The sequence below is a fragment of the Antedon mediterranea genome, chromosome 1 (assembly GCF_964355755.1).
Source record: "Antedon mediterranea chromosome 1, ecAntMedi1.1, whole genome shotgun sequence".
In the NCBI taxonomy this organism is placed as follows: domain Eukaryota; kingdom Metazoa; phylum Echinodermata; class Crinoidea; order Comatulida; family Antedonidae; genus Antedon; species Antedon mediterranea.
Window position 1 is genome coordinate 3529167 of NC_092670.1, and position 25162 is coordinate 3554328.

Genomic DNA, 25162 nt, shown 5'->3' on the forward strand with positions numbered 1-25162 from the left:
CTATATTACAGGGATTACTTAAAAAATACCTGTACTATAGTTCAGCGATTACTTAAAAAATCCATGTACTATAGTACAGCAATTACTTTAAAAATCCATGTACTATAGTACAGCGATTACTTAAAAAATCCATGTACTATAGTACAGTGATTATTTAAAAAATACCTGTACTATAGTTCAGCGATTACTTAAAAAATCCATGTACTATAGTACAGCGATTACTTAAAAAATCCATGTACTATAGTACAGTGATTATTTAAAAAATACCTGTACTATAGTTCAGCGATTACTTAAAAAATCCATGTACTATAGTACAGCAATTACTTTAAAAATCCATGTACTATAGTACAGCGATTACTTTAAAAATCCATGTACTATAGTTCAGCGATTACTTAAAAAATCCATGTACTATAGTACAGCATTACTTCAGAAATCCATGTACTATAGTACAGCAATTATTTCAAAAATCCATGTACTATAGTTCAGCGATTACTTAAAAAATCCATGTACTATAGTACAGCAATTACTTTAAAAATCCATGTACTATAGTACAGCGATTACTTTAAAAATCCATGTACTATAGTACAGCGATTACTTTAAAAATCCATGTACTATAGTTCAGCGATTACTTAAAAAATCCATGTACTATAGTACAGCATTACTTCAGAAATCCATGTACTATAGTACAGCAATTATTTCAAAAATCCATGTACTATAGTTCAGCAATTACTTAAAAAATCCATGTACTATAGTACAGCAATTACTTTAAAAATCCATGTACTATAGTACAGCGATTACTTTAAAAATCCATGTACTATATTACAGCGATTACTTAAAAAATCCATGTACGATAGTTCAGCGATTATTTAAAAAATCCCTGTACTATAGTACTGAGCGATTACTTAAAAAATCCATGTACTATAGTACAGCGATTACTTAAAAAATCCATGTACTATATTACAGCAATTACTTAAAAAATCCATGTACGATAGTTCAGCGATTACTTAAAAAATCCATGTACTATAGTACAGCAATTATTTCAAAAATCCATGTACTATAGTACTGAGCGATTACTTAAAACATCCATGTACTATAGTACAGCGATTACTTTAAAAATCCATGTACTATAGTACAGCGATTACTTAAAAAATCCATGTACTATATTACAGCGATTACTTAAAAAATCCATGTACGATAGTTCAGCGATTATTTAAAAAATCCCTGTACTATAGTACTGAGCGATTACTTAAAAAATCCATGTACTATAGTACAGCGATTACTTAAAAAATCCATGTACTATATTACAGCAATTACTTAAAAAATCCATGTACTATAGTCTGAGCGATTACTTAAAAAATCCATGTACTATAGTTCAGCGATTATTTAAAAAATCCATGTACTATAGTACCGAGTGATTATTTAAAAAATCCATGTACTATAGTACTGAGCGATTACTTAAAAAATTCATGTACTATAGTACTGAGCGATTACTTTAAAAATCCATGTACTATAGTACAGCGATTACTTAAAAAATCCATGTACTATAGTACAGCGATTACTTAAAAAATTCATGTACTATAGTACTGAGCGATTACTTAAAAAATCCATGTACTATAGTACAGCGATTGTTTAAAAAATCCATGTATTATAGTACAGCGATTACTTAAAAAATCCATGTACTATAGTACAGCGATTACTTAAAAAATCCATGTACTATAGTACAGCGATTACTTTAAAAAATCCATGTACTATAGTTCAGCGATTACTTAAAAAATTCATGTACTATAGTACAGCGATTACTTAAAAAATCCATGTACTATAGTTCAGCGATTACTTAAAAAATCCATGTATTATAGTACAGCGATTGTTTAAAAAATCCATGTACTATAGTACAGCGATTACTTAAAAAATCTATGTACTATAGTACTGAGCGATTACTTAAAAAATCCATGTACTATAGTACAGCGATTACTTTAAAAATCCATGTACTATAGTACAGCGATTACTTAAAAAATCCATGTACTATATTACAGGGATTACTTAAAAAAATCCATGTACTATAGTACAGCGATTACTTAAAAAATTCATGTACTATAGTACTGAGCGATTACTTAAAGAATCCATGTACTATAGTACAGCGATTGTTTAAAAAATCCATGTACTATAGTACTGAGCGATTACTTAAAGAATCCATGTACTATAGTACAGCGATTACTTAAAAAATCTATGTACTATAGTACTGAGCGATTACTTAAAAAATCCATGTACTATATTACAGCAATTATTTAAAAAATCCATGTACTATAGTACTGAGCGATTACTTAAAAAATCCATGTACTATATAGTACAGCGATTACTTAAAAAATCCATGTACTATAGTACTGAGCGATTACTTAAAAAATCCATGTACTATAGTTCAGCGATTACTTAAAAAATCCATGTACTATAGTACAGCGATTACTTTAAAAATCCATGTACTTTATTACAGCGATTACTTAAAAAATCCATGTATTATATACAGCGATTACTTTAAAAAATCCATGTACTTTTTTGTTAAATGGCCACAAATATCTTCTATTTGAGTAACATTTTCTGTGCATGTTACAGTAATAAGTGTCATGGCAACAGTTATATCAAAAAATAAAAGGGTCAAAATGTTGCCATTTTAAATGGCCAAAATAACTTTTTGAAATATGTTTTGAGGCAATGTCACATTATGAAGAAATAAAAGGGTCGAAATTTGGCATTTTTTTAGAAAAAAAATTACTGTGCTATAGTACAGAAATTTTATTTTGTGAAAAAATTTCGACTTTAACAAAATTTAATTATTATTTGTAATGCAATAATACAATTTATTTGGAGTAATTGTTTTCTGCTAATATACAGTGAAATCATGCATATACACTTACCTACGTACAAATATACACTTAAAATAATGGTACCCCACCCAGATGTCATTTACGGAGTAATTCTGAATTTTAAATATCTTCAATATCACATTAAAGAGATAATTCCAATGGATTAATTGGCCAAAACAGGATGGATAAATTAAAATCTAAAAATATAATTATAGAAAGAATTTGTGAGGTACTTAAATTAAATTCAGACTATTAGTTTCCACTTAGAATTATGTATAATAAATAAAGCTTTATTAAGTCGCTCACTCCCAATCAGTTTGATTCTTATGAGACACATGTGCACTTGGGAGAACCCATTGCATCTCTGGGAAGAGTTAGAAGGAAACAAGGGTACTAGGCCATCTCTATACTTGTAAGTAAGAGAGTTAGAAGGCAACAAGGGTACTAGGCCATCTCTATACTTGTAAGTAAGAGAGTTAGAAGGCAACAAGGGTACTAGGCCATCTCTCTACTTGTAAGTAAGAGAGTTAGAAGGCAACAAGGGTACTAGGCCATCTCTATACTTGTAAGTAAGAGAGTTAGAAGGCAACAAGGGTACTAGGCCATCTCTATACTTGTAAGTAAGAGAGTTAAAAGGCAACAAGGGTACTAGGCCATCTCTATACTTGTAAGTAAGAGAGTTAGAAGGCAACAAGGGTACTAGGCCATCTCTATACTTGTAAGTAAGAAGAAAATAAAACAGTTGATGATGCAATAATGAAGATACTAGTTATTTAATGAAAGGCCTACCTCCAACAGACTACTCTCTACAGTGGTCTTAAGCTGTATTGAAAGCAACAATTAAGAGATACAAATACAAGATAGCACAAACTTTACTTTCTGAATTTTACTTAAGATATAGTGAACATTTTGCTTAAGATATATGGTGAAAAGTTTGCTTAAGATAGATTGAAATTACACTTCAGGTAGATTTAAATTTTACTTAAGATGGAGTGAAAAGTTTGCTTAAAATAGATTGAAAATATACTTCAGATGGAGTGAAATTAAACTTCAGATAGTGAAATTTTACTTAAGATAGAGTAAAATTTGACTTACGATAGTGAAATTTGACTTAAGATGGAGTGAAATTATACTTCAGACAAAGTGAAATTTTACTTAGGATAGAGTAAAATTTTACTTAAGATAGTGAAATTATACTTAAGATGGAGTGAAATCATACTTCAGATAGAGTGAAATTTTACTTACGATAGAGTGAAATTTTATTTAAGATAGTGAAATTGTACTTAATATTTCTCTTAGCTAAAGTAATTTGATTCAATTTATATGTTCAAATGTAGTTCTTAATTGTTTTTATTTATTTAAATACAGTAGTAATATCAACCATGAAAAGCGACCTTTGCAGATCTCCCTCGAGGTCTTAAATAACAGGGGTACAAAGAAAAGGGTGGGTTTTACCAAATTAAGATGGTAGCATGTCATATGGTACCAAACTAGGGTGGTAAGCTACAGTACATACCAATCATGTTACCAAACTATGATGATAGTATGCCATTAAGATGGTAGCATGATAAACATGTTACTAAAATAGTGGGGTAAGCTAGCAATTACTACACAGAGTTCACATTGAATTATAGGGACACTAAGGAAAGGGTTTGGTTTACTACAAATGGCCACATTTGAATTGTATAATATTAATTAATAATAATACAGGATAAAAAAGATGCAGGCAACTACATAAGAAATTAGATTTTTTTCCCTACTCTTTACAATTAATTAACCACAACTTTATGGTTAAACATATTCAAATACTTCTTGCAATTCACAATTTGAAGATGTTTGGAACACAAACTATTGATATTAGGATGGTGTTGAAAAAAACAAACATGGCCTTGATGGGCCTGACACCAAGGCTGATCTCAATGCCTTAATGAGTCCGATGCCAGGGCTGGTCGCAAGGCCTTGATGGGCCTGACGCCAGGGGCTGATTGCAAGGCCTTGATGAGTCCGATGCCAGGGCTGGTCGCACGGCCTTGATGATACCGATGCCAGGGCTGGTCGCAAGGCCTTAATGGGCCGGACATCAAAGCTGATCTTAAAAGCTTGATGGGCCGGACACCAGAGCTGGTCTGGAGGCTTTGATTATCTTATACTGCTATCTATGGCAGTACTTAAACAACATTTAATTCCCTGTCTTATTTTACTTAAAACACACTTCAAAATGTATCATTTATACATCTTTAAATTAGTTTACTTACATTATATATATATTAAATCTGGCAGCACCAGCTTATTTAAATATGTACAATTAAAGTTATGACTATTTATAAGATGTCTTAATATTTAATACTGTGTAAAGCATTTTGAGGTCATGGATTTTGATATGCATTATTCTTGTCTTAAATATTTATGAGCTTCATTAATATTCATATTATATTATCAATATTAATGAGCTTATTTAAATAATGCATATTGTTAACTTATTTTACTGTTGGCACCAACAACATGTGTATTCACCTAATTTTCATATTCAAATTTTAAAATGAATATTCATTCTCCAAAATAACATGTATCTCCATATGCTAATTAGTTTGATGAATATTTGAATATTCAGCAGTATGTCTGGTTAAGATAGCACTTCATTGAGATTCAATGATTCCTTAGAGTACTGAAACATACAGAACTGAGTGATCCACAGCCAAGAGGTTATGCTAATTATGTTAATTAGTCTTCTGAATATTCAAACAGTAATTTTGACCATGCCATGCACATTACCGGACGATGCAGATCCTGTACGGTTGATCCGTTTTGCAGAACTGAAAACAGACGGAAATGAAACAGATGTTACTAATGACAGCATGCGAACAAAATGCAATGAGTATAAATGGCGACAGCTTAATTTGCATAAGGTGTCAGAAATTAACCTGCCTAAAGTTAAAAAAGAGATTAACTAAATTGAAAAGATGAAAATAGGGAATCTAAAATTAGTTTTCTGTTAGATAGTTTTTGTTTCTTTTTTTAAATATGTATTATATTATTAAACATTTTGTTAAGCATAAACAAATAATTGAACATTAATGTGTTAGATCATGCACGTGACAGAGTATTAGTTATATCATAAAATCTGACAATGTCCGTGGCAGTCTTGGACTGAGTAGTAAAGCCTAACGACTAAGTAAGTGTAAAAGAGCTTTTTTTAGACTGGGTAGTGATGTATGGGTTCTTAGAGACAACTGAATATTCAATTGTATATATTTGCCACTATTTACCAATATAAAATAATTATGCTATATATATATATCATGTTAGTAAATTAAATTTACATAATTTAGTTTAAAAAAATAATATTTCACACACAAAAATACGTATAAACTCTCAACAATGATTAGACAGTAACTAGACAGTGATTTCGAATCAGGATAACACCGTACAGATTCGGATGATTTCAGTACATATAAACCTTAACTCTACATGAATTTGTTTTCCTATAATAATTTAAAAAGATATCACTTAATTACTTTTGAAAAACACAAAAAGATTAAAAGCCTAAGAAAGTGGGTTGGCTACCTTGGAGAATCAACAGGACTGGTTGCTTTACGAGGCTGATCTTTGACAAAGTTTCTACAAGATGCAAGCTTGTTTTCCAAGGCCTAGAAGAACATTAGAGAATACAAAAAAACATTTACAAAATTGTATACAATATGATACTACATGCATGATATGTGAAAACAGTTGAATGAGAGGAGAAAAGATTAAAAGTTGAGTTTAGAGTTGAACATCAGATGATAATGAATGATTCTTTGCAACAGCCATACAGTATTAAAGTGTAAACAATTCTTTTCATTAAATCAATTACGAGAGATTAGATGGAAAATACCAAGAAGAATGACTACCTGTAATTAGATTGACTGACCTCTAGAGGGCCAGGTCTGTCTAATGACAGGGTCATATATGTGACTCAGTTGGTGTGTGCCTTCGTCTCAGTTGATGGTGTTTTGAACATTTACAATCATGCATACAGTATATCTTATTGTTATGTTACCTTTGTTTTTATTTCATTTATTTCCAAAAATTGCATAAAATAATCACTTTAATCAATCAATCAAAACTTACTCCAACTTTTCGCAGTAGATCACCAACAATATTTAAAGCGGATATTCGTGCTGTAGGTGTTAGTGGCGTTCCACCTGGAGATACTAACGGACCACGGATACTTTCCAGCGGATTTCCTGCTATATTTCCTAAAATACGGATCAAAAACGAAAATATTTAATCAAAAATTATCCCATTACTTCTTACTATTGATACTATGGCCACTGACAACAAACATAAAACAGAAGCTGCTTTGTGGTTTGTCTGTCTGTCTGGCAGCATCAATGGAAATGCTCTGACTAAAGCTCTGTCAACACTCTCAAACCTTATGTGACAACAAAATAGACAATGGACATGATGATGTCATATCACTAACATATTGGACAATATTACTTAAGTACCATCTTTGTGCACATCACACTTTTTTTGACAAACTAGTTTGATAGTGTAGACAGAGCTTTAGAGAAGGTTTAACATATTGCTATAATATGAAGGTAAAATATTAATTTCTTATTTTTAGGTGAAAGAACTGGACACCTTTACTGAATTATACAGTACAATGATCAAGATCAACAGTACTGTAGGTCTGCAGTGGGCCCATCAACAATTTAGGGTTCTGCTAAAAAGCACCAGTGAAGACCTCACAAATATCTAAGAACACTGTCACTGGTTCTTACCTGGAGGATCCTTCATGGCGGACTCAAGAGCTTGCTGTGCCTCGTGCAAGAGTTTGTTATCAGGTTGACTTCCTTCCACCATGTCAACTTGCATCTTTTCCTCTTTTACTCTGTTATTGTCGGGTGGCAGCTCAACAAGGCTGTCAATTTTCGGCCTTATTGGGATGTTTTCAGTCGTGGCTAGCTCTGAACGTAAATCTGTGAAATTTATTGAATAAAATGAATGAATAATATGGAAATTGAACCTTCCTCATGTCTGATGATAATGGTCAAGCGGTGCCCCTGCCTTAACTGCTCGGCCATTTGACTAACAATGCCTTATTATTATTAATAATGATCTACTGACCTCTAGCCTCATCTTTCAGCCGTTGCACTGTGATTTGTAAGCTTTCCTTTTCATCTAATTCACTCTCTAGAAATGCATTTCTTTCTATTGCCTGTAAAATAAAAATCATAAAATAATTAATTTATTTATCCAGGTAAGCAAGGCATGAAAAAAGCTTACAAATTAACAACATTTATGATTGTTTATAAATATTTCCTTCATGTTGCCATATACACTAGATCACTTGCTGGATTTCCAATCTACTGCTCTACAAAAAACTAAACTTAGATCCGAGATTGAGTAGCGCCACCACACTGACTATCTACTTTACAATGTAGTAGATCAAAGTGAAATGTCATCATAAATACTTACATGATTAAGTCTTGCTTCAAAATCTTCTAGTGAAACTACAGTGGTTCTAAAAGAAAAAAAATGTTGAAGTTTAGCAATAAAACAATACCACAATGCAATGCGATTGCAACTACATTCCTTTCCTGATTTATTAAAGATTGGTTCACACATGGATGCAATGCAAAGAAATGTGTGTGCATCCTTGTACTCTGTTCCAGTGGGAACCCACCTTAAGTGGTCTATTCCATCAGGTTGACGTGCTAATCTAAAGCTCTGTCTACTCTATCAAACTTTATGTGACAAACAAATGCGATGTGCCCATATATGGACATGATGTCATATCACTACCATATTTGGGCAAAATAGTATGATAGTGTAGACAGAGCTTTAGTGTAGTATACAGCTCTGTTCTTGTGATATTATATACTAACTGTTAGAAGTCTTTGATTATAAAAGTTAAGATAAATTTAGTATACAGTAGTGCACTGACAGTTTACTTAGGGTCATTGAAATTTGAAAATTGATTTTTTAGATATTGACTTAGGGTTTTATGTCGACAAAGAAATAAATGATCTTGCCTAATTAACTCAGTTAATTAATCCAAAGTCTGAAATATAAGACTTCAATTAACGATGTCAATGTCAGTCACGCAGAAAGAGCAGAAGTATTATTGAAATCACATTGTTGTCTTATGAGGCATAAAATTACACTGTATCTATATATTATTAAATTATGAGACTTATTAAATATTAAATTAATTAAGTAGACATTTTTCATGTATAGTGCATGAATTATGAAGAAAATAGGAACATTTTGATGTTGGATATTAACAAGAACTTCATGAAAATAAATTAGAGAGAGGACACTGCATACAGTATACAGCTAGGGGACTTCTCATAGGCTAATGTAAACTATTAAATAACCCATGGGGGCTTTGTGGGAGACCTTTTGGACAGCCTGCAGTATATGGTATTGGTAAGTACTTAGCCTGGCTAATAATAACAAATTAAAGCTTAAAATTCTGAATTTGAAAAAGTGGTACATTTTTTAAATTTACAATTTGAATATTTCTGGTAGAAATTATATTTAAGATGTTAATAACTGCAATAAGATAAATTTTAATTTAACATTAAGGATAATTCTTAATATTTCAGACTAGAGGAAATAAACAGTTTACAATGTATTATTATAACCAGACAGTGCGATTTATAGATTGTGTTGACCTCTAGGTTAAGTATGGTAAAGTATTTAACCATTGTAAAGGTGTGATGATAAGGATATTAACTGTCTGTGAATTTCTTCTTTATAAACTATTATGGTGATGAACTTCTAGGTATTTACTCTACTGTACCTACTATATTAATATATGGAATTTTTATTCTGAAATAAAGTGATCAATCAATACAGAAATAATAAAGGAATAATAATAATAAGGAAGGAAAATAAAATAAAATGAATAAAAATCAATATAATTATATTTTGCTTTTAATACATTTCTCAGTAATTTAGTAATTATGAAACATGAAACTGATACTCAGTTTGTGAACAGAAACTAAATACTGAACAACAACAGCACTTTACAATCAAATGTATTGATTTGACGACCGCAATATAATATTTCATAAAAATGTATGATTCGGTTCAATGAAGTTTGAATATGCAGATGGAATTAGTCAAATAAATTGATGTGTAATTTCTTGATAATGATATTTAGTAAAATGCTTTTACAAAAATACAATACATTTATTTTTGTTTTTTAATTTAGCAGCAATAATAAAAATTACGATTTATTTGTTTTGCTTAATGTTTTGATGATAATATTTGTATACCAATTTTAGAATGTTAATGTGGTGTACATTTTCAACCAGATAATACTACAGGTATAAATCATGGTCTTTTTTAGAAGGGCTGTGTTCACCAAAGCAAAGCCCTGGTACAGTAAAGACAATAATTAACATACAGTAGTTTAAGTTGTGTTTGCATGGGAAGGGTCAACGAGTTTGTCAATATGGCTGTACTTTCATTGCATACCGTGTAATTCATTACGTAGCCAATACCACAAGATGCGTAAATAGACTTAACAAGGAATTAATAAGTCGGTTATTTGCAAAGCACGTATCATTGATTAATAAAGTAAATTTACATTCCATAGCTCAATGACGTGCAGTATCCCGTTAGCTAATTAAACGGCTTGTGAATTTTTAAACTGAAAAATGAATTCATACAGTAATCACATAAGTGGAATTTGATGGTTTGGTTATGAAGAAAGGGTGGTTTAAATCGGATGCCATGAATTGGTATCACAACAAAAATTATTTCACAATTCAAAGCACCACCTAAGTATACAAATTGCATAAAGACAGTTTCAAAATAAAAATAAAAGATGGCCGAAACAAAAATTAGTTTAACGTCTCTATCCACATGACTCAAATTTGCTATTTTTTAATGGTAATTTAAAAAAAAAAATCAAAGAATAATTTTTATTTTATATCAATCGCAGATCGCAGTCGTCAAGCATTCTGAATGTATCATTGCACCAAAATAGCTATAGTTAAAACTCCTTTTCATGAAGAAATAAAAAAATAAGAAGCAGTGAAATGAAAATAAAAGATTTATTACAGGACCTAAGGTCAATTTTAGCACAGGCTTGTGCATTACAGAATAGTGCAGTAAACCAGGCAACACATGGTCTAACAACAACAGACCCTGGATACAATTGCACTATTATGATGCGACAGCCTATTGTTCTTATTGGTGACTCATACATCATATGGCATCTACACAACTATACAAATTAATTACTTACTGAAGCAAGCTGGAGTATACGGATTCCACAACACACAAAAAATTGAAACAATTACATAAACTAAAAAAGTGGTGTTGGTAGTCTATAGGTGTTAGCTTACCTGGATAAACCAACATTGACCTACAACTCGAATATATACAAATTTATGAAACACCCAAACAGATAATGGTACAGTACATTCCCTGCATTGGCATATTCTCTCCGAGAAGAGAGCTACAACTCGAATATATACAATTTTCTGAAACATCCCTATCAGATAATGGTACATTCCATAAACATTCCCCTTGTGGTAGCATCCCAACACATAACCATCATCAAAACAAAAAATTGAATTGGTCCATGCCTAGTGACATCACAATAGGTTAACCATGGGTTAACTAACCTTAAAAAACAGATTAAATTAAGAATAAAACACTAAACTTATTTTATAATAATTGATTAACATGATGTCTCTGCTGACCTTTCCATTTATCCTAAACGAAATGGAATTAAAGAACAAAAGGTGAATACTACTGTCAGGTCATGTAATGTATTTAATCGAAAAGCGGATTGCATTTAAGTACACTTGTATATGAATGGATTAAGGTCATAAGATCAAAAGGCAATATTTTTGTTTTGCAGTAAAAATTGAATATCATTGATAATAATGATAGAACCTGCTGAGTAAGGTCATAATTAGCGTAAAAGAAACACAATAATTGTGTAATCTGTTAAGTAGGCACAACACACACAAACCAAAAGTGGTGTTGGTACAGTAGTCTAATGAGTGCCATTTACTGTACCTGGATTAAACAACCTTCCCTCCTCCCCGTGCGACAAATGTCTTGGGAATGGTAACTGAGGTTTGCATTGTGAGACTAGAGCACGCTTCACAGACTATACCACCAATTTTCTCTCCTCACAAGGGAAAAGGGTCTATGTCAGTTTATCCGGGTATGTAGGCACGATATAAACTTTATAATTCTAATATCTATCTATATTACAATTGCTTTTTTCAATTATTTATTGTTCTTTAACAATAGAGTTTCAAGTTTCTGCAGGTATTAAATGCTGAGTCAACTTATAAATAACTGAATAATAATTCAAAGAAAGATGGTTTCAGTCTTTTGTTTTTAAGATTGTTCAAGAAATTTGGACATTTGAACGATGATCTCAGGGGAAATACTACGACTGAGATAAAGGAAGCGTTGAATTGATTATTTTTGCAGATATTTCTTGTACGTCACACTGATGATGAGCTTTGGTAGATGCCTACCACATTTCCTGTTAATATCGTACTATCATTATTGGTCTATGCTTCCTCAAAAAACATAAATTAATTATGTATTAAAAACATGTACTGTACAAGGACTGTAGTTGGTACAAAGTCTTTCTTACAATGAATGCAAGATATTTGGAACGTTGTACACTTGAGATCTGTCTAAAAAATAACTTAAAAGAAAGAATAACATGTGAAAGTCTTTCAACCCTGGCCCCACCCACTTTTGGAAACGCCCATGTCTCTACTGTATGTATACAAACTTATAGTTATACAGTATTTTCTACAGTATCTATTCTAACTAGCCCTCCCATTCCAAAAAAAATTCTCTCCAAAATAATCATCAAATTTTAATGTTCTTATTTTTTATTTATTTAATTTCAATCCATTGTACACTGTATTATTGTCGAAGTGTGAGAAAACAAAAAACAAACAAAATATAAACCGCACCTTTTTGCTCGCTCAAGATCATCATTTGACTGTTCTAATTCACGTATATATTTTTGTAGTTCATCTTTGATGGCTGTGATCTGCGCTAATGTATCTTCTAACTCATTAATTTGTTTTAAAAAACCTCTTTGTGATACCTCAAGTCTTTCCTAAAATAAAGAAGATAAATAAACAATTACTGTATAGTGTACAATATTATGCAAAACAAAGCGGGAAATTAAAGTGTTGGTACAGAAGCACGATTCTCGGTACAGTACTGTATCTATTTCCAAAGTATCATAGGAATATTTAATAATTACAACATCACATGTGTTTCATATGTATTTAGTTGTAACATAACCTAACCTTACATGATACAGGCACAACATGTGATATGAATGATGCTGCACAGTATTAATTTACCAAATATATGATTCGGAATTAGTTAATTACATTATGTAGAGATCTAGCACTGGGATGCTACTAAAAACAGGATGTTTTTATGGTTGCCACCACTTTTCATAAACAATGTGACAGTCTACCTTTAATGATTCTACTTCCATCTGCTGTCTTTGGTTGCTGGACGTAAGATCTTTGATTTTAGCCTCTGCGTGCTCCAACTGAGTCTCAAGTTCAGCCTCTAATTCTCGACTACTTATCTGATATTCTTCAAAATCTTCTTTCGTTTCTTCAAGACTGCAAAGATATATAAAAGTAAAACAGTATTTATAAAGTATTTTTCAAAATGAACTTGTTATCGAAACTCTGGTGAAAGGAATAGACACATATATGGTACCAAGACAAAGGTAGTGTCTGGTATAAAACATGTGGGTAGTACTGTAGTACTAGTACTGTACTGCTGCACAATTCAAACTACAGCAGGTACTAACTTTACGTCCAAGAGACTGACTTCAATGTTCAAGTCTAAAAATCTTCTGACATTACAGTATTCCTTTATTCGTCATAACTGAGGAAGTCCTACCGGGTAGTAAACAAAACTAACAAATAACAGTTAGCTTAGTAGTAAGGTATAGTTTTAAAATAAATATTTTAAAATCTTTATGAAGCCTCCAACATTGTAGAGAGTTGAAATCAGAAGAAACTAGAAAGTATGGCTGACAATATAAACCAAAGATACTGTATTTGCAACTAATGTCTAGAGCATAATTACAGTGACACAGAAAGATAAAAGAGAATCCTAACAATAGAATATTATTAGGAGTCGAGAAAGAATCATCAATAGAATCGATTAAAAAAACGAGACAAGACGTAACAATGGCAACTAGGAATCTTGGTAGAACCGAAATAAATGACAAACTAAGTCGGCTGCAGGTAGAATCACAATTCTAATCGGAAATAAAATATTCAGGAATAATGAATATATTATTAGATAATATAATATGCAACTGCGAAATTGCAGGCATGAATCAATATACTGTGAAGAGTTTATTTTCACGTCCTGAAATGTTAAAGTACTGTATGGTAATATGTTGAGGCCTTTAATTTTGGCAAAGTACTGTAATACAGTACTCTACCTGTACTTGTACAGTGTGATGGTTATTACCATAATATTATTATTGATATCATAAGCATAATGCAATCACTTATTATGTAGAAATGAATTAATGTGTGACTGTACAGAGTGTATACAGTATGTAAAGTAGGATTTCAAGTCGCTTTTAGACAAAACAAAACAGCATACGACAAGCGCATATTACTGTGCAATACTGTAGGTGAACTTCAACATTAACATTACAAATTTGATGAAATTAACTAATTTATATAGTAACATTTACTTCTTAGTCTTAAAACTATAATTAAAAATATAACTACTTCAACCAGTATGTCTCCATCTACAGTACTATAAAGCTAAATACGCTAACAGTACAGTAGTTATATTTAATATACTCGAACAGTACAATTTTAATAAAATAAACTAATTGTTATTGCTGTACTGCTAAAAATACAGTCAAACTGTATTAAAAATAACCTACTGTTACACAATTGAAAATAGTTAAATTAGACACAGACAAATTAATTACAACTGGGACGACGATTACACATGCAAACAAAAAATGAATAACTGACCTACGAGAAATCTAAGATCAAAATTAGATGACTGTAAACTAATCAATGAGATAACATCGACGTCTTACGGCAGCTACCAAACATCGCGTTCTAAAGCATCAAATTTTCCTTAAAGAGCAATTTCGTAGCGTGATATTTTATCGGTGAATATTAGCCAGTGTTGAGTATTAGAATATGTAAGCAATGCTGTCATGTTTTTATGCGAATGTGTGAAAGAATGAAAAGAGCGAAATAATTGATGGCTGGTAACAGACTCTACAGCCGTCGGCAACCACTTAATGTCATCATGCATACAATTTCTAACGAGCCAACAAATATTCTGCATAATTTGACCTAATTCCATATTCTTGTTTTTATTGATTGGTAAATAATATGATTTTTTGTAGAAATTGTATGTTTTTTTGACATGATGTCATACAGTACTTGCAATAATTGTATCCATCAGTATCTCAAAGAAAAGTATTGTAATTAATAAATTTATACAATTTAGTATTTCATTTATTCGTTGAATGTTGATTGAAATAAATTTAAAGGTGAAAATATTATACACCATTTACTACAGTACTGTACATGGACAAATCAACAACTACAGAACAGTAGTATGATGTCCAGAAACCGAGGTACAGTATTGCATACAGTATAGAGAGAGAAAGACTAGAAACCAGAAGAGGCAACCCTACAATTTAAAGATCATTAGTACGGTAAAGGATTGACAACCATCGAGAATAAAAAAATGTCACCAAAATAACATTGACCTCAGTTTGACCCTCATTCTATCTAGTAATGAACTGGGGCTTTCGTTCTATGATTTCACTCAAAAGTAGAGGAACACTAATGTATACATAACATACAGTAAAGCAGTATTTATCGCTTACCTCTAGCTTGTACTGTTTTAGTAGATTGGAAAAAAACCTGTGCCAGCCAGTCCGTTGATCAAACATAAGTCTAACAATATTCAGTAATAAGTCTCTAATATACTGTACGACAGTTAGAAATTACTCAACTGCATCAAATGACAATGTTAATCACAAATAGAGTTAAGAAATGCCAATGGCGTTTTTCATTCTTCTCTCCGGTCCCCCTCTCTGTATCATCACTAGAATGAGGTCATTCATAAAGAAGTAGTAGTAGTAGATGGTTAGAATGACCTTAAAGGCACTGATGCATACAGTAAGTTATTTATTGAGATGCATTCCTTAAATTGCTAATAGTTAGAGGCTGAGTGTGAAAAGTATAAGCCATGCTACAGTACAGTATGTAATTTGTCTTGTAGACAAGAGGACCTGCAAGGGTGTTTACCAAAAGAACAGTTCTTGTATTTTGCAATAATACAGTACATTTTCCTTAACCAGCAAAATGCACACTTTTTTTTGGAAATACTGTATTAAACTATTACAATAGATCCCCTACCAAGGGAACACCAACAAAACGTCCCTTGAATGATGGAATGTCAATTGAATAGGGATTGGTCATAGTGAACATACAGTATAATGTTCCCTCGTTTGTTTCATAGGAAAGTGTCCCCTTTAATAGCGGTGTCCTCAAAATATTTCACCTCTTACACTTCACAACATGAATTGGAATTTTAAAATATATAAAAAGTATCTTAACTATACAGAGTAGTATAATAAAATGTCATTAGAATTGTCATCATTTAATTAATGCATTCAAATCATTATGAATTTTCATTCATAAATTATTCATATATTATGATTGACCTGTAAGAAGGACAAACTATTCATGTTATTGTCACTATTATGACTTATTAGTAATTGGTTAAATGTGTTGTCATTACAGTAGTATTGTTTAAATGTAGGATAGTATATTCAGGTCACAAAGGTCAAATTCATCAGGAAGTATTATCATCTATAAATAAATTACTGCTATAGAGATATTTCTCAATAGAAGATGACATGTGATGTGGCAAGTGTGTATAATGATGCAATCAACTCATGGTGTATTCCTACAGACAATAATATCAAAGAAATCATTTTCTGATTTTCCTAATTTAAAATTTTCCAGGAAAAAAAAATGCTTTGATTGAAATACACAAGCTTTATATGTATAGTAGTATACAGTAGGCTGCTGTAATCAGTTGCCATGTTTAGTGGGCAAGCGCTGATCTCAATTGTACAGTAGGAATACTGCATCATGCACAACATACTGTACAGTAATGTAGGCCTACACCCTACAGTACAATAGATAAAACTGGTAACTGTGAGATTGCAATAATGTCTAGTGTAAATCTTAAAAGTCAAAACGGAAAGAAGGAACCATAAACTGTATCGCAAACCATTCAGACAATATTAGTCTACACCATATGATAATCTGCAGCAAAATTATAGAATAGGTGGTAAGTATAGTGAATAGAATGTCATTACATTCTATTGTGCTACTTGTTAATGAAACAACTTATGAACTCATGGCCAGACAAAATCAATTGAATGACTACAATCCATTCAATTCGTTCTAATGTGGTTTAATAGTTTGTTTATTATCATCCAGACTAGGGATTTTAAAAATCATACTTGTTTGTTTGTTTTTCTTTCAAATCCATCCAAAGTACGGTACATAAAAACAGTTTTAAAAATGAAAAACATCAGAGAAAAATAACAAAGAAAAAACATTTGATGATGAATTCAGGACAACCAAATTAATCCGAAAAAAAAACTTTACTGGTACTGACTGGTAAGAAAGAATTTCGGACCCTTTAGACCTCAAAGAAAGTGCTGGGTTTCAAGCAACACACTTAAGCCTACAGTATCAAGTAATTAGCTTGGCTGGAAATGTCTAAGGCTACTGTTTAGGCCATGTTAAAAAGACTGCAATTAGGAAATTGTACTACAAGTACTGTACAGGTTGGACATAAAATCTGCAAAATTCATACAAAAAGAAGTTTGTAGTGTACCTTCATTTTCAATCATTGAAATGGTAGAAAATTATGCATGGCATTATCAATCAATGGACAGATTTTAATTAGTTTTTAAATGAGAAATATGTTATGTAATTAACTTTTTTTTATTTGAAACATATCTTCAGGCACAATATTTTAGGATTACTGCAGGTACAAGTGTACAGGATATTAATCTGGTGGTTAAGTAGTGATGGTACAACAGTACTTTACTCTATCATCAGGAATATAATTGTGCTGGGTAAAAAAGAGGGTAGGGTCACTTTTACTGGGTATACAGACCCTACTCTAGGCCTGTAAATAATGTAAAGTGTGTACATTTTACATATACAGTACTGGCAACCAAGGAAAAGCACAACAAAGTATAGCCTATACAGAAGCATAATACATATTTTTACTGTATTGTAGATGAAGCTGTAGACATAGTTCTTCCATCTACCCAAACATATTATGCAAAAGCATTTTTTTACCCTTTCACAATGAATATCGTGAAATGTCAATGATAACAATAATCCTAGTTAGTAGATGTTCTTGTTATCGTTTTTTTTTGCAACCCATGTTATATTCATTTACAATACATTACAAATTACTATTTATATTATTAATTATAACTTGCATAACATTTATTAAATTACTTTATAAATAATATTAATTAAACAAAACAATACAAGACAGTCCTACCTACTTTACTGTAGGATGATTTTGTATTGTTGTAGCTGTTCAAATAATTTAATTTATTAATAATATTATATTTTATTTTAGCCAAAAAACAATTACATGAATGATAAATACAATCGAGTCAGAATAGAATCAAAGAAAAAAAACAACTTCCAAAAAAAGTTAATAAAAATAAAATTAAAAAACAGACTTTATTTCATCCTTTGCAGAAAAAAATTTAGAGAAACACTGAAAAGGTAAACCCACCAAATTTACTAAATAAAAAGTAAAAATAATCAATTTATCCTACTGTACCTTTGTTTGAAATCAAATGATAAATTTCTCCAATATAAAGCCTCTTCTTCTATAGTGGCAAACTTTGGAATATCTACTTCCATTATTGTTTTGTTTTATTTATAAAATATCCAGACAAAAAAAACCACAACCGCCAAAAATGAGATGTACTGTTGTAGTTCAGTCAGTGAATTTGATTAGATAGACCTAGGTAAACACAGTGCTCTACTACTGTTCCTTTAAATATAAATTCTGGATCCCAAATGTATTACAACATGTATCCTTCTGTAGGCCTAATTGGAATACCACAATATCTTGCTTTCCAGTAATCGACACGCTCGCCTTCCGTAAACAGCTGATCGTCACCTCTCCCTTTTCGGTCAAAAACAAGAAGCAAGCTAGCCTAGCTAGCGTAAGTTTGACAACCTAAATACTCCGTTTAACAAATAGATTCAAATTTTAGTCCTGAAAACAATAAACATACACTTCCAAAGATGATCAAAATCAACAAAACACACGTCAGTTTAATGTATATAAAACTATAACAACTTATTTAGGCCTAGCCTCCTAGGCCTATTCCAAAAATATAACGTATTACCAATGGCGGATATCGACACTTTAAATGTAAATGCTGCCACCACCGAAGAGAGCCGATCGATAAGGCCGTTTCCCCCCCGGAAGTAAATTACAATAGGCACCAACTGTCAAACTAACAAAAACAAATAAAAGGCCTATTATTTTGTTCAAGCTTTTATTTAAAGATGTATTGTCCCTTTGACAAATTTAAAAAAAAAATTACAAAAAAGATTCCGAAAAAAAGTGAGTCATGGTTAGTGAAATACTCCTATAGTTTGTGAAATTAAAGTAGCATATTCAACAACAAAAATAAAAATATTTGTTCAGGGGGACAATTGCAAGCAACGTCTCGTCGGCGCTATATCGGACGCAATGATTTTCATCTTTTTCATGCCACTAAAAATATGTTAATTCCCGGTGGGTATGAAACAGAAATGCGTCTAAATAAATAGTGATTGTTATACGACAATTCTTATCTTGATTTTTCAAGTTAATATTGATAAAAGGATAATTGGAACACACAGAAATACAGACTTTGTGAGAACTGCGCAGGAATTGATCCTTGCGTTCAGAGGCCAAGTAATCGTATTCCATGTAGTATTTGTTGTATTATATTGTAAAATTTAGCCTACAACAATAATATAACTGTCAGTGCGCCACCTTTAGTAAGATTAAACAATTGAGGGCAGTATTTCTAAACGTCCGAAAGGAAGGCGCGCGAAAAGAGCACCACGTTGTCACTCCTCTAAGGTGTATCGTCTGCTCAGTTCTCACAGCATATCTTTATTTCGAGTTTAGGTTTTCGTAGTGGTCATCTTTATTCTAGAATTTAGATTATCAGTATCGGTTGGAGGTGTATTGTGGAAGGCACGTTTTAATTAATGGCGCTACTCAATTTTAGCAGGGCAGGCACCCTCTGACACTGTAACGATATGTCGGATACGTGTGTGAGAGCATAGAGATATTATAGTGAATACTATAATATCTGTATGGTGAGAGTGGGATGCGACAGTTAGGCCAAATAGTAGAAAGGAATATTTCTAGAAATATGTGTTTTATGTCACTAGAGTAAGCGGGATCCGATTTAAGATACAGTATATTATTTTTAATTCACAATGTTTGTCAGACATCTTCATGTAACCCGGAGTCTAGACCACGCCATGTGTGTCGATGATGCCGATGGCCAGGCTTTTAGTTCTTTCAGAAAGATCTACCGGGCATTGTAGGCCTATCTGTCCAATGTGTATTAGTACACACGTCGGGTAGGCTAATTACAGCTATCATTAGGCCATGGATGTTGTAAAATTATGGTGAGGTAGCCTACTGCAACTATATAGGCATCGGCCTAATCAGACAGTTTTGTTGTCTAAATATTATTATTAAACAGATTGGAAAATGATGTCCTTAATTTCAATATTTTCAAATCTGTTGAAATGAAGATTGGTATACGATCTATTCATGAACTAGGGCTAACTAAATCTATCTTTACTTGAACATTGTGTAAATGTTGGAACTTAGGCCTAATGGTTTGAAGATATTCTGTATGAAAGACAATGTGTTACTCTAACATAACATTTGTTTGTAGTGACTTGAGTCAATGGTAATATCTTGATTGATGTCATTAGTAAAATAATGAGAGATAACTGAGGTGGGTTCGGGACTAGATATAACTTTTCCTAAATCGTGTGTGAATTCAGTTGTGTTGAATGAATTTGAATTATGGAAGATGGGAGGTCAAAGGACAAACTAATGTATAAAGACACCGACCGAGGATCAGCAGTAGACATAGACGTGAAGGGTAAACTATGTGAATTAATTGACTTTCAAAGTACCTGTATTCATTTTCATGTACCCTTCAGATCAGGTTGTCGTCATAATGGCTGTACCACCAAAGGTACTCACGCTCGTGTTAATTCGCGATTTAACAAAAAGACGGATACTATTGGGAATGAAGAAAAGAGGGTTCGGGAAAGGCAGATGGAATGGTTTTGGCGGGAAAGTAGAAGTTGGTGAAACTATATGTGACGGTGCGAGACGGTAGGTAGCTAGTCTAGCTCTTGATTACGATGGTGTACAGTACGAAATCCCTCCAATATCATTTGATTGGAGAATATGTACATCAACAATTATCAGGCTACTATCCTGTAGTTAATAGAGAGCTTTCGATTTAAGAGATTTCTTCACTTTATTCCTCAACACACAGTTGGTGGATTTTCGGTGCATGACGTATAACTTAAATGGGTTCTAAATCGAAGCTCCCTTTAATGTTTATTTTAAGGGAAGTGCTCGAAGAATGTTGCTTAAAGTTAAATGAAATCACCAAAGTAGGGCGTCTTGACTTTGAGTTTATTGGTGACCCTCAGATACTGAAGGTTCACGTGTTTCAGGCTACAGAGTATCACGGTAATGCTGAAGAAACAGAAGGTATGTATTTCATTTTTTCTGCAGTTTTATTTGAAGGTGGTTAAGGCTTAATCGTGGTAGCCGACTCACTAGTTGTAGGCCTACTGTTATTATTTCATTACTTATCTTGATACGAAGGCACGACTGTAGTCGAAACAAACTCCTTAAACAATCGTCTACCCGCCGTATAATATTGCGTTTGTGCGTTTATTTCAGAAATGCGTCCTCGGTGGTTCCATGAGAATGAAATCCCATTCAGTAACATGTGGCCCGATGACGTCATGTGGTTCCCTTTAATGCTATCTGGCAAAAAGTTTTATGGATATTTTAAGTTCAAAGGTCATGATGATATCGTAGAACATACAATATCAGAAGTGGAAAACTTGGACGATGTTTAGTGACCAACCTTTTCATTTTAAAACTAGGTTCAAAGGTCATGATGACATTGTAGTTATGCATAATCAGTGGAACAACTCTGTATTGCGAAGACTATATTTTAGTATTTTAGGCTAGATAGGTGCTGAACTTGGTGAACCTTTTTACATTTTTTCCTCGCCAAATGTAGGCATATACCTGTCCTGTACAGCCATTTTCTTTTTTGTATACTGTACGTTTGGAAACCTATGTACGTTTTTATCGAGTGACTACACAGATTATATTGGTACACCTATGGTGGAAATAAATATGTAGGACATAAAGAAATAACCGTGTTCCCATGTACAGTATTCTTTCTTTCGATAATTATTACCGAAACGGTCGCAATTCTTTTTAAATCAGTTGAAATAAACTCTTGAAATTCTCTCCCACTCCGCTACTTTACTGAGTCGTAATTCAATATTGACATTTATATATTGTAATTGAGGCATATGGAATATGACGTAGTAGAGGGGAGTGACTTTATTTGTAATCCGGATCTAACTTCATTTCGTCATAAAACTGAAATCCCGAGTCTGACGGTTGAACGCACACAGATCAAAGTGTAAGCACGATCATGTGATGTTGATAAAGTATTACCTCCTAGTGTTAGATCGTTTTATGCAATCGTTGGAAATAGGAAACCATACAGGAAAACCGGGTTTTCTGAACTTAAACGTAATGTACCGGTGAGACTAGTGGGCCTAAAATTACAGCATGAGTTCAACCTACAGGTCTCAATCCAGAGCACAGGAATGGCAGGGATACGAATGGCAAATTCACCTTGATGATATAGTTGACTGCGATAAATGTTCCCCTGGTTGTCGGTCGTGTTATTACAAGTATAGGTATCTACCTGTCGCCTGCAAAGTCGGGTTTATTGCCGCCTTACTTTCGGCCATTATCGTTATCACAGCTCTCATCATAAGATTTGGTTCATTTGGTCCTGACAGATATATAGTGGGAAATGGCGATCAGATTATGTTTTCGGATGGATCATCTCAAAATGATGATAATTCGTATTCACGACTGTTTTGTTCAGGATTAAAGCTGACGTCAAAATCAACGCCGCCTATTCTTTTCAATGCATATGCTGTCATGAATAAAGCCAGGACGCCAGCGAAGATAAGATACGCTTTAAATGATACCTTGTACCTCAGTTATGGCGTCTACGTTAACATTGTACATACTTTTCACCAATCAGACACTATGGTTATACGCGGTTGTATGCCTGATTACTCAATGGACGCTAGCTTGTATATAATTCGCGGAGAAGAAAACTACAAGAAGTGGAGCGAAAATAGATGTTCTTCTTGTTACGCCAAAGAAACATTCAAACCGTGTAGTTTGAACAAAGTTACTGAGGTACATTTGACTTTCTCTTCAACAGATATAGTTTATTTTGCCTACACGCTAGGGTATGATAGAGCTGAATTAGACCTCCAATTTACATTTTACAGAACGAAGTATCTTATCAAGGACATCGCTGACGCCTGTGTTGGTGAAACATCTTGTTCACTTTCTTTACCGCTACATACTGCTGACATTGTCATTGAACAAGAAGTACGCGCGAGTGAACAATTTAATGAAATTCATACGCAATGCGAAGCTCGAATAAGTATTTACTTTGCATTTTTCGTCGCTGTTCCAGCAGCATTCGTGCTCTTTTTTACCTGTTGTGGATTTATGTTGAAGCGGTGCCAAGATGACTTGATTAGGGACATGGAGCGAGCTGACAGGCGCAGGGATTATGATATTTATGGTAGAAGACCTACTTCGTCTAGGCATAGACCTCCATCAAGAACGACTACGGACAGAAACAACCGAAGCGCGGTTGGAAGCCATGGTATACCCACATTTAGTTCGACTAGTCTGTCTGCTAACCGTGCAATTTCTATATCAGCAACAGTTCCTCTGCTTGAAAATCAACAACTTGTTGGAAGTTTACCGCCAGATTATAACAGTCTTATTATAAATCAGACAAACGAAAGTCATACAGCAAACGAACCACCACCCCCAATGTACAACGAAGTGGGTTTCGGAATTATTGACCAATCAGAACACGACCAACCTCCACCTGCTTATGATGACGTCAGTAACGCCTAAAATGGTTACCCATTGAACAGAATTGCCAAATTGTCATATAAATTCTTGATTACAAACATTTTAGGAGTCAGCCAATCAGACAACCTCCACAGTAGTTTTTCTTCATTGGCAATTCGTACTTAAAAATAAGGCGACCGCCAACACAATTTCGCAAACCGTGCTTCTAGAGTATGATGTGTGTATATACTTTGACTTGTGTATTGATACCTTTTAAATAAATGATATCGTCAGTAAACGTGTTAGTACCTGTAATCATTATTTTGCACGCGTGAGTACAAACGGTTTATACTGGCTATCATTTCTGTACGCGTGCGTACCAACGGTTTTTCTTGCTATCCTTTTCTGTAGGCGCGCAAAATACAAACGGCCGGATGACTGGTATGTAGTTTGTTATCCCTTTTCAGGCCCGTATGCAGCATTTATAATGGGGGGGGGGTGCGAGCAACAATGGCTGGGGGCCAGGGGGCCGCCAAGGGCCCCCGGTGAGGGTCCAGGGGCCGAAGGCCCTGGAAAAATTTGCGTTATTTGACGTTCTAAAGACTGATGTAAGACTCTCTGTTGTGGCTTGGGCTAGTTGAACGATGGACACCAGAACTTAACGCTTTCATGATGAGGCCAACTCAGCAGGGGTGGCGCCAGGATCTTCCCGACGCGGGGGCTACATTCCCCGACGAGGGGGATATGCGAGCGAAGCGAACATCACTAGGCTGAGGGCCAGGGGCCGCCAAGGGGCCCCGGTGGGGGTCCAGGGGGCGAAGCCCCCGGAAGCAACGCGTTCTAGCGTCATTTGAGGTCTTTTTAATAATAATAATAATAATAATAATAAATAATAAATAATATATTTATACAGGATAAAACAATCAGATAACAGTGTATCTGTTTTACATTGTGGTCCTGTCTTAATCAAAATATACAATAGA

General features: G+C 33.2%; 3 protein-coding genes across 7 annotated transcripts; 2 read left to right on the plus strand and 1 right to left on the minus strand.

Annotated features, from left to right (window-relative positions):
• Positions 1 to 2813: 2813 nt before the first annotated feature.
• LOC140053576 (nuclear distribution protein nudE-like 1-A) lies at positions 2814 to 19372 on the minus strand. Its single transcript, XM_072098499.1, has 9 exons — positions 18765 to 19372; positions 13336 to 13489; positions 12815 to 12963; positions 8322 to 8367; positions 7971 to 8061; positions 7625 to 7822; positions 6969 to 7096; positions 6423 to 6505; positions 2814 to 5671 (listed from the first exon to the last, which is right to left on the minus strand). The coding sequence occupies exons 1-9, from the start codon at positions 18845 to 18847 to the stop codon at positions 5596 to 5598; spliced, it is 1008 nt and encodes a 335-aa protein (XP_071954600.1). The 5' UTR covers positions 18848 to 19372; the 3' UTR covers positions 2814 to 5595.
• Positions 19373 to 20015: 643 nt separating this feature from the next.
• Positions 20016 to 22510, plus strand: LOC140053608 (oxidized purine nucleoside triphosphate hydrolase-like). 5 transcript variants are annotated; one of them, XM_072098501.1, is made up of 4 exons: positions 20016 to 20186; positions 21179 to 21356; positions 21598 to 21743; positions 21939 to 22510. In XM_072098501.1, exons 2-4 carry the CDS (start codon positions 21196 to 21198, stop codon positions 22118 to 22120), a joined length of 489 nt encoding a protein of 162 aa, XP_071954602.1. In that variant the 5' UTR covers positions 20016 to 20186; positions 21179 to 21195; the 3' UTR covers positions 22121 to 22510. The 5 variants fall into 5 exon arrangements, with proteins under 5 accessions (XP_071954602.1, XP_071954604.1, XP_071954605.1 ...); XM_072098503.1 differs by having other exon boundaries at positions 21184 to 21356; XM_072098504.1 differs by having other exon boundaries at positions 20023 to 20069.
• A 207-nt stretch (positions 22511 to 22717) lies between these two features.
• Positions 22718 to 24616, plus strand: LOC140053592 (uncharacterized). Its single transcript, XM_072098500.1, has one exon. It carries the CDS (start codon positions 22854 to 22856, stop codon positions 24240 to 24242), a length of 1389 nt encoding a protein of 462 aa, XP_071954601.1. The 5' UTR covers positions 22718 to 22853; the 3' UTR covers positions 24243 to 24616.
• Positions 24617 to 25162: the final 546 nt, after the last annotated feature.